The 14,485-nt window shown below is 39.2% G+C and overlaps 1 protein-coding gene and 1 long non-coding RNA gene across 7 annotated transcripts in view; one reads left to right on the top strand and one right to left on the bottom strand.

The window, feature by feature from the left end:
* The window catches only part of AFF4 (ALF transcription elongation factor 4), a 51,360-nt gene that overhangs the window by 16,795 nt on the left and 20,080 nt on the right, over positions 1-14,485 (bottom strand). For 5 of the 6 annotated variants that reach the window (XM_072873166.1, XM_072873164.1, XM_072873168.1 and 2 more), the window contains 9 exons: positions 13,309-14,100; positions 11,881-11,925; positions 10,815-10,901; positions 5,351-5,387; positions 3,806-3,854; positions 2,418-2,438; positions 1,813-1,867; positions 762-799; positions 240-402 (listed from right to left, as the gene is read on the bottom strand). In XM_072873166.1, coding sequence (XP_072729267.1) covers positions 240-402; positions 762-799; positions 1,813-1,867; positions 2,418-2,438; positions 3,806-3,854; positions 5,351-5,387; positions 10,815-10,901; positions 11,881-11,925; positions 13,309-14,100 — 1,287 coding nt within the window. The remainder of the gene's footprint in view (positions 1-239; positions 403-761; positions 800-1,812; positions 1,868-2,417; positions 2,439-3,805; positions 3,855-5,350; positions 5,388-10,814; positions 10,902-11,880; positions 11,926-13,308; positions 14,101-14,485) is intronic. The other variant, XM_072873169.1, reaches the window with a different exon arrangement.
* Positions 8,936-13,314, top strand: LOC140656905 (uncharacterized). Its single transcript, XR_012044170.1, has 3 exons — positions 8,936-9,126; positions 9,304-9,498; positions 11,594-13,314. It is a non-coding gene; the product is annotated as an uncharacterized lncRNA (long non-coding RNA).

Genomic DNA, 14,485 nt, shown 5'->3' with positions numbered 1-14,485 from the left:
GGTAAAAATCACGTCGAAGTCAAACATCAAATGTGTGCTTATATAAAGAATTGTTACCGTATCCAACTACAGGTACTTCAGCAAAAGCATATTCCATCTGGAAAGCGAGCCCACGTTTGTAAGTCTATTTTTTCTTTTTAAAACAGTTTGAGAATTTGGGTTTGGGTTTTTTTCCTGCTTTTAAAACTCAGGATTAATGCCAAGCAATGAAGACGGCCCAAAAACACGTCAAATCCTACCTCGGGGGATGCACTCTGGGATGGTTCATTAGCTTCACTATCACTGGAACTACTTTCGCTTTCAGAGTCAGATCCTGAACTGCTTTCAGATCCACTATGGCTGCTCGAGTCATCCCTTGAATTATCTGCTCCTTCACTGTTATGCTGTGAAGGTTCAGAATTACTGAAAACAAAAAATGAGGAAAAATAAGCAAACACTACCCAAGGCACAAATATATCCTAGAAGTCCTTTCATTAGAAAGAATAAAATGTAATATTTTAATTAACATTTACTCGAAAATGCAACTTAACACAGTTCACCCTGGAAACAAACAACAGCCTTTGTTTTTCTCCCCTTCCCAAAGAGGTTAGTATAATTTGCAGGGGATATACGCTATTTAATCACTGATTAAATTCTAATCATGCTTTAACACGAGACAAAAGACAAACATGAATTTTAGAAATAAGATCAAGTCAAACGTGCTGACTGGACTGAATATCACCACTCTACTTGCTATGCCGCAATCTACCAGGAATGCCTACCTTCCAGGTGTGCTCCTTGGCACTGTCTTATCGCAGTCCTGCAATTAAGAAAAAGAGCATGAAGCTTCTAGAAGTTACTGTAGGATTGTATATACAATTAAATTGCAAAGCATCAATTTAGAGCCTTTAAAAGTTATTTAGCCCGAATAGCATCTTAATTTAGTACTTGCAGCAGTTTAAATTTGTCTGCATTTTCCTTATTCAGAAGGGAAAATAAATCAGAGTTTTCTCCAAGTTTTCACCCCAAACCTATTCTCTCAGAGTCCTACGTGTTCTGACTACAGCTCTAAGAGTTCCTCTTTCCACCACTCACTAATACCACATTTCCATATTTTTGAATCAGATGAGTCAACATTTTACAATGCTATTCCTGAGATGGCCGGAGTACTAGGAGTTAACCAACTAAACGTGCTATCGCAAAGTTTTCCACATGAAGAAAATCAAGTACTAGAACTAGGAACAGGAAGAAAAGAAACAAAAGAGGAGTGTGGATTACTGCTGGGCAGCACGGACCCTACAGGTATTTTTAATTTAGCATGCTAAATGCCATTTCTGGCAGAAGCTGCACAAAGTTAATATTGACAAAGAGGAAAAAAGAGACTTTTTGTTAAAAATAAAGGCGCTGCTATACTCCCAGTTACAGATACAGTATCCCTTATCACCCCAAACACAGTCCCAAGCTACTAATGCGCAGAGGCATTCATACCATGTCCTCTTTAGCCGGAGTGGCAGAACACAAAGGGCTCTATCTTTAAATGGCGGCTGTTACATATGTTTTAAAGTATACTCTTGCCATTTTAGGTTCAGAGAAAGCCCATTTGAAATCAGTAAAATAAGATTTTCTAGATAAAAGCGTACCGTTTTCACAAACAGATAATTTTCCCCAAGTTTACATTTAGGAATACCTGAGGTTTGCCTAAGAACATTCCATTTGATTTTTGTTTCTTAATCATAAATCTCCTCTCAAGCTGCTCAGTTTGAACACTGCTGAAGTACTGAACCGTGAATGCATTTGCTATGTTTGTCTGAAACTCTGATTTAATGAACATACCTGCTCTCCATCGCTGTCTTCACTACTGCTAAGTTTTAAGTCATCTTTCAACATACTAAGTAGAAGGGAGAAAGTGAGACAAGTTTTTCCACGTACTTTAATTACTTTCAAAGCATTCTTCTATATTTCAACATGCTATTGTTTATACTACGAAGTAGGCTGCGTGGGTGAAATCCACAAGATAGCATTCTAACATTTAATGTTTGAGAATGGGGAGGCAAGTCATTCTTTCGAGAAGACTGACGATTCTAGGACTTTGACTCCTCAGACCATTCTGTTAAATTTAGAAAGGAAATTTGACACAATTTAATGCGGGAGGAGCTAACTTGTATATGTTCAACAACTTCTACACAATGGCCAAGAACACTGTTTTAAATAGAATCAAGAAAGCTAAGCCTAGTGGCTGTTTCCTGTCTCGTGGCAACAGTGCAACTGTTCTAAGCCATCATTATTTTATTATTATTCAAAGCCATAATTATTTATGGTAGTCATACATACACACACCATTTCACAATACTGCAAATATGTGAACACACTGAAAACATACAGCAGGGCCTCTCTGCTTATTGAGAAACACCTTTAATTACAAAAACAAAACATCTTACTCTGTCTGGTTCGATTCACATCTGGAGAAAGAAAATAAGAAAGGATTAGAAGTCTAATACTTCTGAGTTTCACAGTATAGCTGTTCTACTGATGATCTGAAAAGAAACACCAGCCCCTAGGATCTAGTTCCTGAAATATTTTTCATTGCTATCCTGTTACAAAAGATGCATTTATCTCCTTTTTAAAGTGTTTTGACTGGATCACAATAACTTTTTTTTTTTTAATTATTTAAAACTGTATCGTCACAGTAAACATCATCTCAACTCTCTTCCTACGCATCCCAGTTCAACACGCGTCCAATGCTACCTCTTGTTCTTAGCCGTTCTCACGCTCCCCAGCTTTGCAAACAGCACCGTTCCTTCTGAGCAGTCTATACTGCTATGACAAAAGCAAAGCCGAACGGTGAACTTCTATTTCTACCACTTGTTGAACTGGCTGCATATGAGCACCTTCTTAAACTACATGTTCTGGGGAAACTGTAAGTCTATAATAATTGAGGGGGGTTTCTTTTTGTTCTATTCCTTTCCATAGGTCATGTGCTTTTTAATCTTGCTAATGCTGTAACATGTGCACAGACAAGCAGAAGAACCAGACTGCATTTTGTGATTGCAGCACAACAAATGTTAACTTAGAATCACAAGTTTCCAGAATCTACAACCACTTTCCTTAAACATACAATCAGATGGTAAACCTTTATTTTCATGGAGATATTTGTTTGGAAACAATCTTTTAACAGCATATAACTGATTTTCAGGTATGAGAAAGGTGGACTACAGCCAGAATATTCCAGAATATTCTAGAATATTCCAGTTGCTTTTTATCTTTTGTTGCAGTTGCATGACCAACAAAGTAAAATGTTGGGGCCCTGTGCAGAACTAATAGAAATGTTTGTCAGTCAGTTAAGAGACTGAGCAGAACAAACGTAACTAGATCCCAAACATACTTTACTGTCTCCTCCAACACAAAGCAGTTTCCCATCCTGTCTATTGGTGCAACTGCTACAAGCCGCTTCCAGCGGACAGCTCTGCAATGCACACGTTCGCTACGTCCCATCCCATCCTGCACATTCTTATATGCTGATACCTTTCTGGTTCACAAGCCGATTCCAAGGTCCAAACTCTTGCACGCCTATCCTGACAACTGACAAGAAAACAGGGGAACGGAAAGGCGGCACAGTGTCTTTGTTACTCACTCCAATGTGCCATATTTGCTCTACTGTCCCAGAAAACGGCTGCTTAAAAATGATCCCCTTTTTCTGCCAGTCAAGGAGAAGCATGCTAAAGAGTCTGTGCAAGAACTGACACATTCTAGTAGAAGAAACAGCCATTTGCCAAGTCTCTTAAAATTCGACTGTTGTTTGAGAAATGTTTTCTCAACAGCCACTTACGATTTGGACTGATGACCATTGGATGTTTTTGATGAAGGATTATATCGTTCTAGAAGAAGAAAAAAGAAATGCACAGTTGAAAACTCAGCCAGCAAAATAAGTCACTCCCAAGTTGCCAGAAGTACACAGTCCTAGATAAACCAAGAACAGCTGAGTAGACAGGAGAAACTAATAACTACCTGACGCCAGGTAACAATCTCCCACGGACTGACGAAGTGAGTGGATGCAGAGACAAAATACTAAATGCAGCAAATAATTTAATCAAGTCTAGAAAATTATTTAAATCATTGCTGTCTAAACCAATACACACTTTATTTGTTATTAATGGTGTGAAAAACTGTTTTACTTCTATCAAGATTAATCTATTGCCTTCTACATGCAGGATACAGGACATAGATCAGCCTGTCAAGCTCTGACTTGTTTCAGCATCCCTATGTAGCTCCCTATTTTAGCGGATGAGCAATCAAATTAAAAAAACAATTCTTACAATAGGAATACATACTGCTATAATCTGCTTTTCAGTTTGGGGGGCTTTCCTTCCCTTTTCTTTAATTCTGGCAAATTGTGTAGTTCAACAGAAACAAGAACAGAGGCTGTTAAAAGTTTCCCCAAAAATTCAAACAGGAGTTAAACACTGGTTCTGTGTTGTGACTAACCTTGTCTCCCCGTTTACACACCGAAAGATCAGTTGCTCCCATAACCTAAGCCTATGGTTTAGCATTATGGCATTAAGTTTTAATTTGTTTCCTTAATTCCCCACTGTATCAGATGTTTAGATTAAGCTGCTTGTGAATATCTAAGAATAAACCATTCTTCTTTTACTATTCAATCTGTTTAATCACTTCAAGAGGGAGTGGAAACACTTTTGGAAGGTAACAGCACAAATCTAATTCAATTCTACCTGGTATGTTACCTGTGTTAAATTATTCATTTTAGTAATATTCAAAACAACAATACAGTTAAAGAGAAATAAAAGCTGCTTTTGTCTAGTATCTGAAAATGCATTCCAGGACAAGAAATTCAAGGATATTGCTAAGCATATTACTACAGGAGTTCTTGACCAGTTCTCTCTCTCAATTTTAAAATGACAAAGTGAAAACGAACAGTGAAACTGCAATGTGCTTTTTCTATTGAAATATAAAGAGAAGCACTATTTTGGTTTCTAATATGTCCCCCAGCAGGGATTTGGACTTTTTAAAGGGTGTTTTGTTTTAGTACTCAGCTATTTTCAAGTAGATCAACCAAGGAGGCATTTTTTCAAGAACTAGAAACATGACAAATTAAAAATACGTTGGGTTTTTTTCTAGAAGATAGTAACAACCTTGCAACTCAGTCATAACTTTCTAGATCTCAACAAGAAATGCGAAAGAAAATCAAGCAATTGTTTTATAGGTTAAAACTTGAGAAAGTACAGAAAAATCTTAACTTAAGACTCCATCCCATGACCAGTCTGGAAAATCTCATTCTCTGAAAAGCATGACATCCTAAGAATACTGAATCACAACAAAACCATTAAACACATTACAGGAAGTTTAACAGACTTACTCTGTTCTCCAGTGCCAAAACTGGACTGTTGAGACTCCTAAGGGAATAAAAGATCACAAGTGTTTTTTTCACTGGGAATTTTAACATATCAAAAACCGTGCTGTAAGCAAGATCTTCTTTCTACTTAAAGGATGGCAACCTAACCTCTAAAAAAGGAAAAAACCTAACAACAAAAACCAGAAAGAGTGATTCTTTATCTGGGCCCCAACTCCTCTCACCAGCCGTAACGGCACAGCCAGCACAGGGCAGGAGTGCTTCATGCTCCTCTTCCTCAGCTCAGCTCTCCCACTTGCTTGGTTTTAAGAAGGACCATGTGCAGTTGTACTACGTGATAGCTGAAACACCAAAATCCCTATGTAACTTCCATAAATCCCACCTTCACGTATGTTTAGCATGGAGAGGAACCATTCAGTATGTTTTTCTTTATCTTCCTTATACACGGAAAAGCTTTGCTAAAAAAAGGTTTATGTATTTTCATTCATAGAATCATAGACTCATAGCATGGTTTGGACTGGAAGGGACCTTTACAGGTCCTCTCGTCCAGTCCCCCTGCAAGAGCAGAGACAGCTTTAACTAGATCAGATTCAATTTCTTTTCTCTGCATCCTTCTTCTTCAGACATCATGGTGGTCAAGCAATGAGTATAGTAACAACCCATCAACAACAACAAAAAAAATCGCAGCTACAAAGGAGCCCAAGAGTCAACGAAATTTAAAATCTGAACCGCTCTGCGCACACTGCCCAAAAACCCCTCCTCGCAGCGGCTCCACGCGAGTCCCTGGTAAATGCAGCCGGGCACTGCTGGCCAACACATCATTCCTGCCCCAAAGGGGCACGTCTTCATGTAATCCGACAGTGCACTTGTACAAAAGCCAATAAACAATGACATGTAACTTCCTTCGATATATAATGAATCTGTTACCTATAAGCCTCACCGTGAAAGATGAAGCTTTGCAAATTTTAGCACTTGCATGACCTTCAGTATTCCCATGCCAGAAAACCCAATTCTGACTCCCAAGACATAACAGATTATAAATTTTTTTGAAACCCTAAAATATTGTTTTAACAAACAAATATGCAGAGGCTACTGAGTTACTGAAAACCTACTTCTAGGCTAGAGTGCCACTTTAAAACAGGACCTTCCTGACCTCATTTTAAAATGAGGACAAACGCTGGCCCCATACATAAAAATTGAAAATATTTGACTCATTTCATAAAGCTATATACACACCTTTTACTTGAATGCTCTGGCAATGGCAAACCAGATTACAATTCAACAATGAATTCCAGTTTTCCTGGTGTACCTGTGAACCAGTCTTCCCAAACAGCCAAGTCAGTGACGTGCAGCAGTTGTATACACAATTTACAAAATTCAGTTTTTTTAAACACACAAAAGCTTTACACAGCAAAGCACACTTAGATATTCCTAATTTCCCTTAACTTTTTATTTCAAAAGTGAAAGCAGTTGCAATAATGCATTGAACAAGTATTTTGTTGATAGGGAACTTTCCTTGTAAGGTGTTTCAAATGCCTCTAATTTTTAGTAACGGAAAGAAAGGAAGGGACAATAAAAATAAAATTAACCTATGTTTAAAGTGCAAAGTGAAGACGAAGTTGGAGAGAAGCCTTGTGACTTCTACAAAAAGCTACACCTCCTTCAAAAAACCCCCTTATTTTTAACAGCTACACTTCCTTCAAAATAAAAACTTATTTTTATCCTTTACACAGGTTCGAGGAGTGCCAGCGTGATTCCCTGATTGCCTTCTTCCCCTGGCAGCTTAGACAAGTTGACAAATTGTAAGTCAAAGAAGAAGTAAAGACCACACAGTAATCAAACAGCACATCTACAGAGCAACTGCGCCGGGCTGAGCACAAGATGAGGAACGGGTGCCTGTTCTTACCCACACACGTAGCACAAATTCTGCAGAAAGCACCTGCCCAATTGCTCACTTCAGTCAACTTCCTATTTCTGAGGCATAGTGCAGTCTTTCAGTTAAGTGCACTTTAACGAGGTGTTATGTTTAAATGTGCAACTTTTTCTGAATACCTTGCCATCTATTTTGTCTTTGAACACATATTTCTTTAAGAAACTCAGAGATTTAAAAAAAAAAAAAAAGCTATATTTTCAACTCCGAAGTTATTTATAGCAGTACCTTCTAAAGGTCTGCTTCAGAACGAAGAAATTAAAAACAACTTAAAGGAAGGAAACCCTTTTAACCAAAGTATAATAGACTGCTGAGATTAGATAGTGAAGACACTTAAACAGGAAACAAAATCGCAGCTTGTACTCAAACACAAAAACCATGGAAAGAAAAACACTGGCCAGCTGGATAGAACGGCAGCGGGGTACTGAATTCCCATTTGTAGGTTACCAGCTTGGCTGTAGTCCCGGTTGCGGTGAGTGGGACCCATTTCCATTTAATGTTCGAAATCTCAGGTCAGATCTCATTTTTTATTTCTCAGAAGAAAGTTTCTGTATTACAGAGGACCAAGGGACCTGACCGCTGGCCTTCTCAGTAACTCCAGCACAGGGCAGACGCTGAACGAACCCGGAGACAGAACCCACCTCTTCAGAGATGCCTCGAGGGCACCGCACGGGTACGCAGGTACAAAAACTGCCAACGCTCTCACCTGGCTTTGAAGTGAAAAACTTCCACCCTCTGAGAAACAGCTGGCATTTTTTAATACATTTTACAAACATGCCAGTATTTTTGGAGTTTTTGACTGCGAGCCCATGGCTTAAAAAAAGTTATATAGGATAAAATTATAGAGTGTTAGGTCATTGGATAACATTTTTTATCAAGACTCAGGAATCTACATTTTTTTCATAGCATCCGTAAAACTTTCACTGACCTATTTTCATGAAGTTTTATCATCTGATTCAAAGACTTCCTGATAATTATTAGTTATATTTATAGTAATGCAGAGAGGCCCTGGTCAGGAGCTTGTGTCCCTTCAAGCTACTCATTAGCTACACATAGGGAGAATCATCTTATCCCAACAGTCTTACAAATAAAATCGACTGGTCCACCAAAGGGAGCTTAATTTTATGTGCACAGGCAAAACATACCAAACTTCTGCACACAAGAGGAATGCTGTGAAACACTGCAGCGTATTACTTGTAAATAAATTGAGCACTGTATTAAAGACAACGAGCTTTCCTCGAACAGCACTCCTTGATTAAAGTAAACCACTGTTTTGTTTTGTTTTCTGAATTCTGCGCTGGGTCCAGACTGCACAAGCCTATGGCTCACTAACTCGCTGGAATTCCGCGAAGATCCTGCTGCCAAGAATGACAGAGGGGAGAAGGCAGAGGAAATTATAGGCTTTGGATGCAGAGAGAGAATTTGACAAAGTTCCATGGCTAAGATGTGCAGCCACAAACTAAAAAAGCTGGCAGAAAGTCGAAAGACTCAGAGCAGCCATAAATGGAAGTTTTTTGCAAACTGGGTGAAGAAACACAATCCAGGTTGATAGGTTCAAAAAACCACAACCTACCTTTTTTGTTCAAACAACGACAAGACTGTGCAATCTTACATAGTTTCCCTCTGCGTCAAAGGCGCACACATCTCTGCACACCTTCTTTCTTCCCAAACTGAGTCAAACACCAGAGAAACGCAGAAGCAAGCAGTTCTAGCAACCCCACAACCAAGTGTGCTCAGAAGTGCATGAAGGGAAAACATCTCCCTAAAGGTTCAGGAATAAATATTGAAAGCAGTGGAATGAGTACCTTTGCTGACGAGGAAAGGTGTGGAATTTCTTTCTTTACAATAAAAGGTAGGAATTATTTCTAACTTCACAGTTTTATGTAACACAGCAAATAAACACTGACTAAAAGGAATATATGCAAGATTAATATTGGTCTAATGTTAAGAAAAGAGACAAGATGATTTATTTCTAGATACACCTTCAAAAGTAAAGCTGAGAACTGTATAGTATGTTCTGCATTTTCAGCTCACTGGAGAGAAGCAAGCAAGACGCAGTGAGGCAGAAACACGCAACGCAGAGGGCGATGACAACAGGACTGCCCATAGCTTTGGGATATTTAGCCAGGACGAGAACCTGAACTGTTTCACTTCGCACCAGTCTGCGGGAGTTTTGCGGATGTGCGCTTACAACGTGGGACCCGGAACCTTTGGCCAAAAGAAGGTGATGTCAAAGCACTCACACAAGACAATCTGCTTAGATTACATTAGAGATCTCAGTGAGAAAATCTTCTTAAAATACTTCGCTGAACTGTTCTGTTTGGGGAGCAATTTAGATCAAACAGGAAACTGATAGCAGCAAGTGGTGCTCTGGAACAGCCGTCTGGTCAGAGAAAGTGTAGTCTTAATTATTATGAAGGTAACTTAAAAGGCGAGCAGCATAATTCCTTCACTCTGAAGTTATGCCAAATTAGGGGTGGAGTACCCCAATCCATTTCAGAGATATGTTGAGTCTGGAGAAAAATTATACTGTCAAGTTAAATCTTTTACTGGTAATCAGTAGATACAGGAAGTAAAACATGAATTCTTGAATGAGTCAGCTATCGCAAGCTGAACTGTACTTGCTAAAGTTGCTACCCACAGCTATCTAACCTGCCTATCTCCACCCTGCCTACCCATCGGCTTCCAGGACACTGCAGACTGCAGAGCTGTGTTTCAAGGCCAACACTCACCAGTGCCAGTTTGCCTTGAAACCCTGCAGCTGGGGCTGCCAGATCCAGCCCCAGGGGAGGGAGCAAGCAGCTGAGAGCAAGAGAACTCCTTCCTCAGAGGTGTCAGCTCAAACAGGTCTCCCAGAAACATGCCCTGTGCTGCCAACAGCAGCAAAGAGCGACTGATTTCTCTTTAGAATTAATAGCTTAAACACTTCAGTAGTTAAGTATATGGGAGGTTAGGAAGAGATCTTTCGGAACAAGTGATCTGGAAATTTCTCTAGCAAAACATCTAATTTTAAAACGGTTTTAATTTTTTTGTAACTGAAAATACAAGATCTAATAGAACTATTAATGGACTTCAAAATTATGAGGAAAATTCAGCTTATGCAGAAAATTACATTTAAATTTCTTAGCATTTACCAGCCAGTCTCCTCTGCTTTGCTAGATAGAGGTAAAGACAACACTTGCTTGCTTCTGCACAAAACTGTGCAAAGCATTTCCCTAACAGGGAAAAAGGCTCAGTAGCATTTTCAAGCTTCAGAAGCAGCCTGAAGAAGGTTTGGATTTATGAAACGAAAATTAAAAAGTAAAAAGAAAGCTATATTATAGACATCTTTGCAGACTGCTCTGTGTGTGTAAACCAGAGGAAAAACAATGACATTCTTCATATGGCTACTGCTGACAAATGTTGTTGTGAAGCAAGATAAAGACATGCAAAGCGCTGAAACAAACCCAGAATGAATTGAATTTACAGGAGTTCCAAAATCCCGATCTTTATTAGGAGTTACTCTTTCAACAGCAGTCAGTATTTGACTACAGGACTGACCTTTGTTGGAAAAGGAAATTTTGACGGTTCAGTTTTGCATGGCGTATGAATAGCAGTCAGTGGAGGAGGCCAAGAATGGGTCATCTCCTATAACCAGAACAAGAGAGTTATTAACAAAATTAAAGCAAAGATTTGAAGTTACAATCTTGATTCAAATGGCAACCCTGTCGCTCAGTTTTCAGTGCATTGTCCACACCTCACTAAGCTTTATATTCAAACCTTAATTTCCCAGATGCGTAACAAAGATTTTACACATAAACCTAAATCTTAAATTGTTACCCATGAGAACAGATAGTTAAGACATAATAACAAGCAGAAAGGCATAAATCAATAAGATTGGTTGGCCTGAACATAAACTGCAGTACAAGTCAGAGTCTGATCACTGCATACTGTGAAGAGCACGTGTAGGATACAGGGGTAGAAAGAACAATCCTAGGAAAGGGAAGCCTATAAAGTTTGAGGGAAAAGGGGAAAATCAAATGCCTGAAGCTGGAAAGAAAGTGCCTTGTATTCTCTCAGAGCATCTCCAAGGACCACAGAGTACTGAAGGTCAGAGCAAATGGTAAGCCATGGAAATGCTCAAGGGGAATCTGATGATTCTTTTTGTGATAGCAGACATACGACCAGGGGGATCACGTGAGGGGTAAAAAGACTTGAGAAAATAACCTAGGTAGGAGGGAAAGTTCTGCCGTGGGGTAGCAAAAAAACTACTATAATCTAAAAAGATAGCAGAATGTAAGAACTGTATTTTGGTGGAAGAAATGGGTAATTCTGCTTAGGTCAACAGGGAGGTGGCCTGGAAGAACAGGAATGCAGTGAGGATATCCAGCAGATGACGTGCACGCCCAGCAACGCCCAGTGCCCAGCTCACACACAGCTCTGCTTCGTTTTCCCTGGTCTAGAGGAGTACTAGAGGCACTAGAGGAGTAACTGAAGAGCTCTCCTGTAACGACTTGCAGCCAAGTCAATTTAAAAGGCACTAATCGACTGCAGAGTACCTTCCACCCCCTCAGTAGCATTTGTATTTTCAACAAATAAGTTATGAACAAGAGCACAGAGAACTTACTTTTAGAATCTCATCCACGCAGCTCACATCACCAGATGCTGATGCCTACAAATCAAAACTCAAGATTAATGTCTCCTAAAGCAAATTTTCCTTAAAAGATCCCTGGGGCTAGAAACAGTTAAAAATAAACTTCAACCCTTATCATGATTCATATGGACTCTATATAGATACAAACAGACCTTGTTAATTCTTTTCAGTAACATTAATTTTAATATCACAGATCCATATTTTTATGGTATGAGTCACATCCAGTTATGAAAAGCAAATACATGAGATCTATAAAACTGCCACAATAATCTCTTACTTTTCACTTGACAGTTAAAGTGATCATAGGCAGTCAGTGATATTAAAAACTTCTACAGAGAGAGGAAAGAGAATCGTAGCTTTCAATCATTTCCTGGAAGAAGCCACTGGATAATACCTGAATTCAAATGCATGACCGTGAATATACAGTAATGACAAACTGCATTATGAAGTAAAACATACATTACAGTACGAACCTAGAAACAGCATAATTATGAAACTATGACTCTTCTGCATCCCTGACTGCTGCAAGCAGAAAGGAAGCAGAGCTACTGTACAATTCACTGCATCAGCATTAACACGTCAAGTCTTCACGAATAAGAAAATAATTTATTTTCAAATTTCCTTACCTGTGTCCTGGATCTTATTTTGCTATTTGTTGAAATCCCAGGAACAAATGCTTTTCTCTAGCTACCATGATTCAAGCAGGTAAATAGGAGATGCAGTGATATTTTATTATTAAGAAAGGTACTCTCCTGGTAAGTGAGATGTAGTCAGAGTCTGTGCCTTAATGATTCAGAATTACCAAACTACTAAAAGTTGTTAACCCAACAGTATTTTGTATCCAGAATACCTGATACAAGTTCTGAACCCTGTTCAATTTGGTGTGCTTTAGGGTTAGCTTATTTTCCCTAGGTGAAGGTATAATAATCACATCCAGTAATTGCTACACACTTCAAAAGAAAATCTGATATATGCAGATAGTATCACTAGTCTAAGACAACATGGCTCCCAGTAATGACAATATATGTATCTAGCTTGTCAAAACATTTGTGAATATCCTGCTATTTCACTAACTTCTGACTACAGAAACACTCTATGAAAGTTAGCCTCTCTGGGTTAAGTTAGCCTTTCTGAATGTCTCATAGCCTTTATCTAATGCAAATCACAGTATCCACATGGAAGAAGGAGAAGGAAAAAATAATTACTTTTGCACGTTCCCCATTTAAAATACAGGTCTTCATTGCATAAGTTTAAGATGCTTTGTGTAACAAAAAACCAAAACAGAACAGTGTTTACTAAAAACTGAATTTCGGTTATGTAGATTGGGATTTTAAAGAAGCTGGAAAATCCCAGCCCAAAGGGACTTACATTTAAGAAGCCAGGAATCAGACAGCAACTTACATCTAGAGGTTGAGAAGGTATTTTCAGCTTGGTTAGATGTGCTTTGCTGCTAGGCTTCAGCTCATTCACGCTGCTGCTGTGAGTCTGACTACTGTAGTGTTCGGAGGATAACTTTGGTTCCATGGATTCCTGTCCATCCATTGGCCTTACGTATGCAGTGGGTTTCTGTAACATTGAACTGGACTTGGACATTAATGAGGGTGGAAAAGACTGATTAGAGTGTTGTCCACTTGAAAATGAGGGTACGCGGGAGGGAGAGTCCCAGTTGGCATCAGGATCCCGGGGAGATTTTGAACGTTGATGTTCTTTGCCGTGGTGATCATTTCCATGAGATCTCGAATGACTGGAGCTCAACGAAGAAACAGCAGATGGTTTTCCAGGGCTGGAAGAACGGGGTTTGGAGTGTTCGGACCCATGCTGGCTTTTTTTGCGGCTGCTGCTGCTACTGTACGAGTCACGGTCATGCCTCTGGCCACTACTGCTAGTGTTATTGCCACTGCCACGCTGACTACTATGTCCGCTCTGTAAACCCGAGGACCGTTTCTGAGATTGCGAGGAAGTGCTAGGTGCTGGTCCTACAGGAGTCCATTTGCTGCTCTGATGTGAGCTAGTATTATGTCTCTGATCACCAAAGAAACTTTGGTTTGATTTTTCATCTGGTGTTGATGGTACAGTTGGTTTGGGAATTCCAACAAGCTTTTGTAGCGATCTATCTCCTATAAGATCCTTCATTTCATCATAATTACCAAGCATGCTCTGAATACGACTAGACAATTTGTCTTCTTTGCTGGTCTGTGAAAATAATTTTTAAAAAGAATGCTTTAAAAAACACAACTTCACTTTTAGTTAATTGACTTGACAACTACTGCAGTTAATCTTAAATGTCAGGGCTAAGATCATGACTAGCATCCATGTCCTTTTTGCCATCGTTTCCAATTCCCAATTTTAGTTTTTAAAGCAGTAATTTAACCCCTTAAAGCATAGGGAAAAGATGTACAGCAGCAGCAGGAACAGTTGAAACAGCACGAATCGGTGCTTCAAATAATGCATTGGTGAGCTGGATGCAAGTTTAAAAATTGTAGATGCCTACTGTCGCCTTAAAGACTATTTCCCTAATACGGAGTGCATTAGTCCTAAAAAGTTTTAATTAACGGTAAATAAAATCAGCTTGACCTCA

The sequence above is a fragment of the Ciconia boyciana genome, chromosome 9 (assembly GCF_034638445.1).
Source record: "Ciconia boyciana chromosome 9, ASM3463844v1, whole genome shotgun sequence".
NCBI lineage: Eukaryota > Metazoa > Chordata > Aves > Ciconiiformes > Ciconiidae > Ciconia > Ciconia boyciana.
Note: the sequence above shows the minus strand (reverse complement) of the source record. Positions and strands in the feature narration are given on the sequence as shown.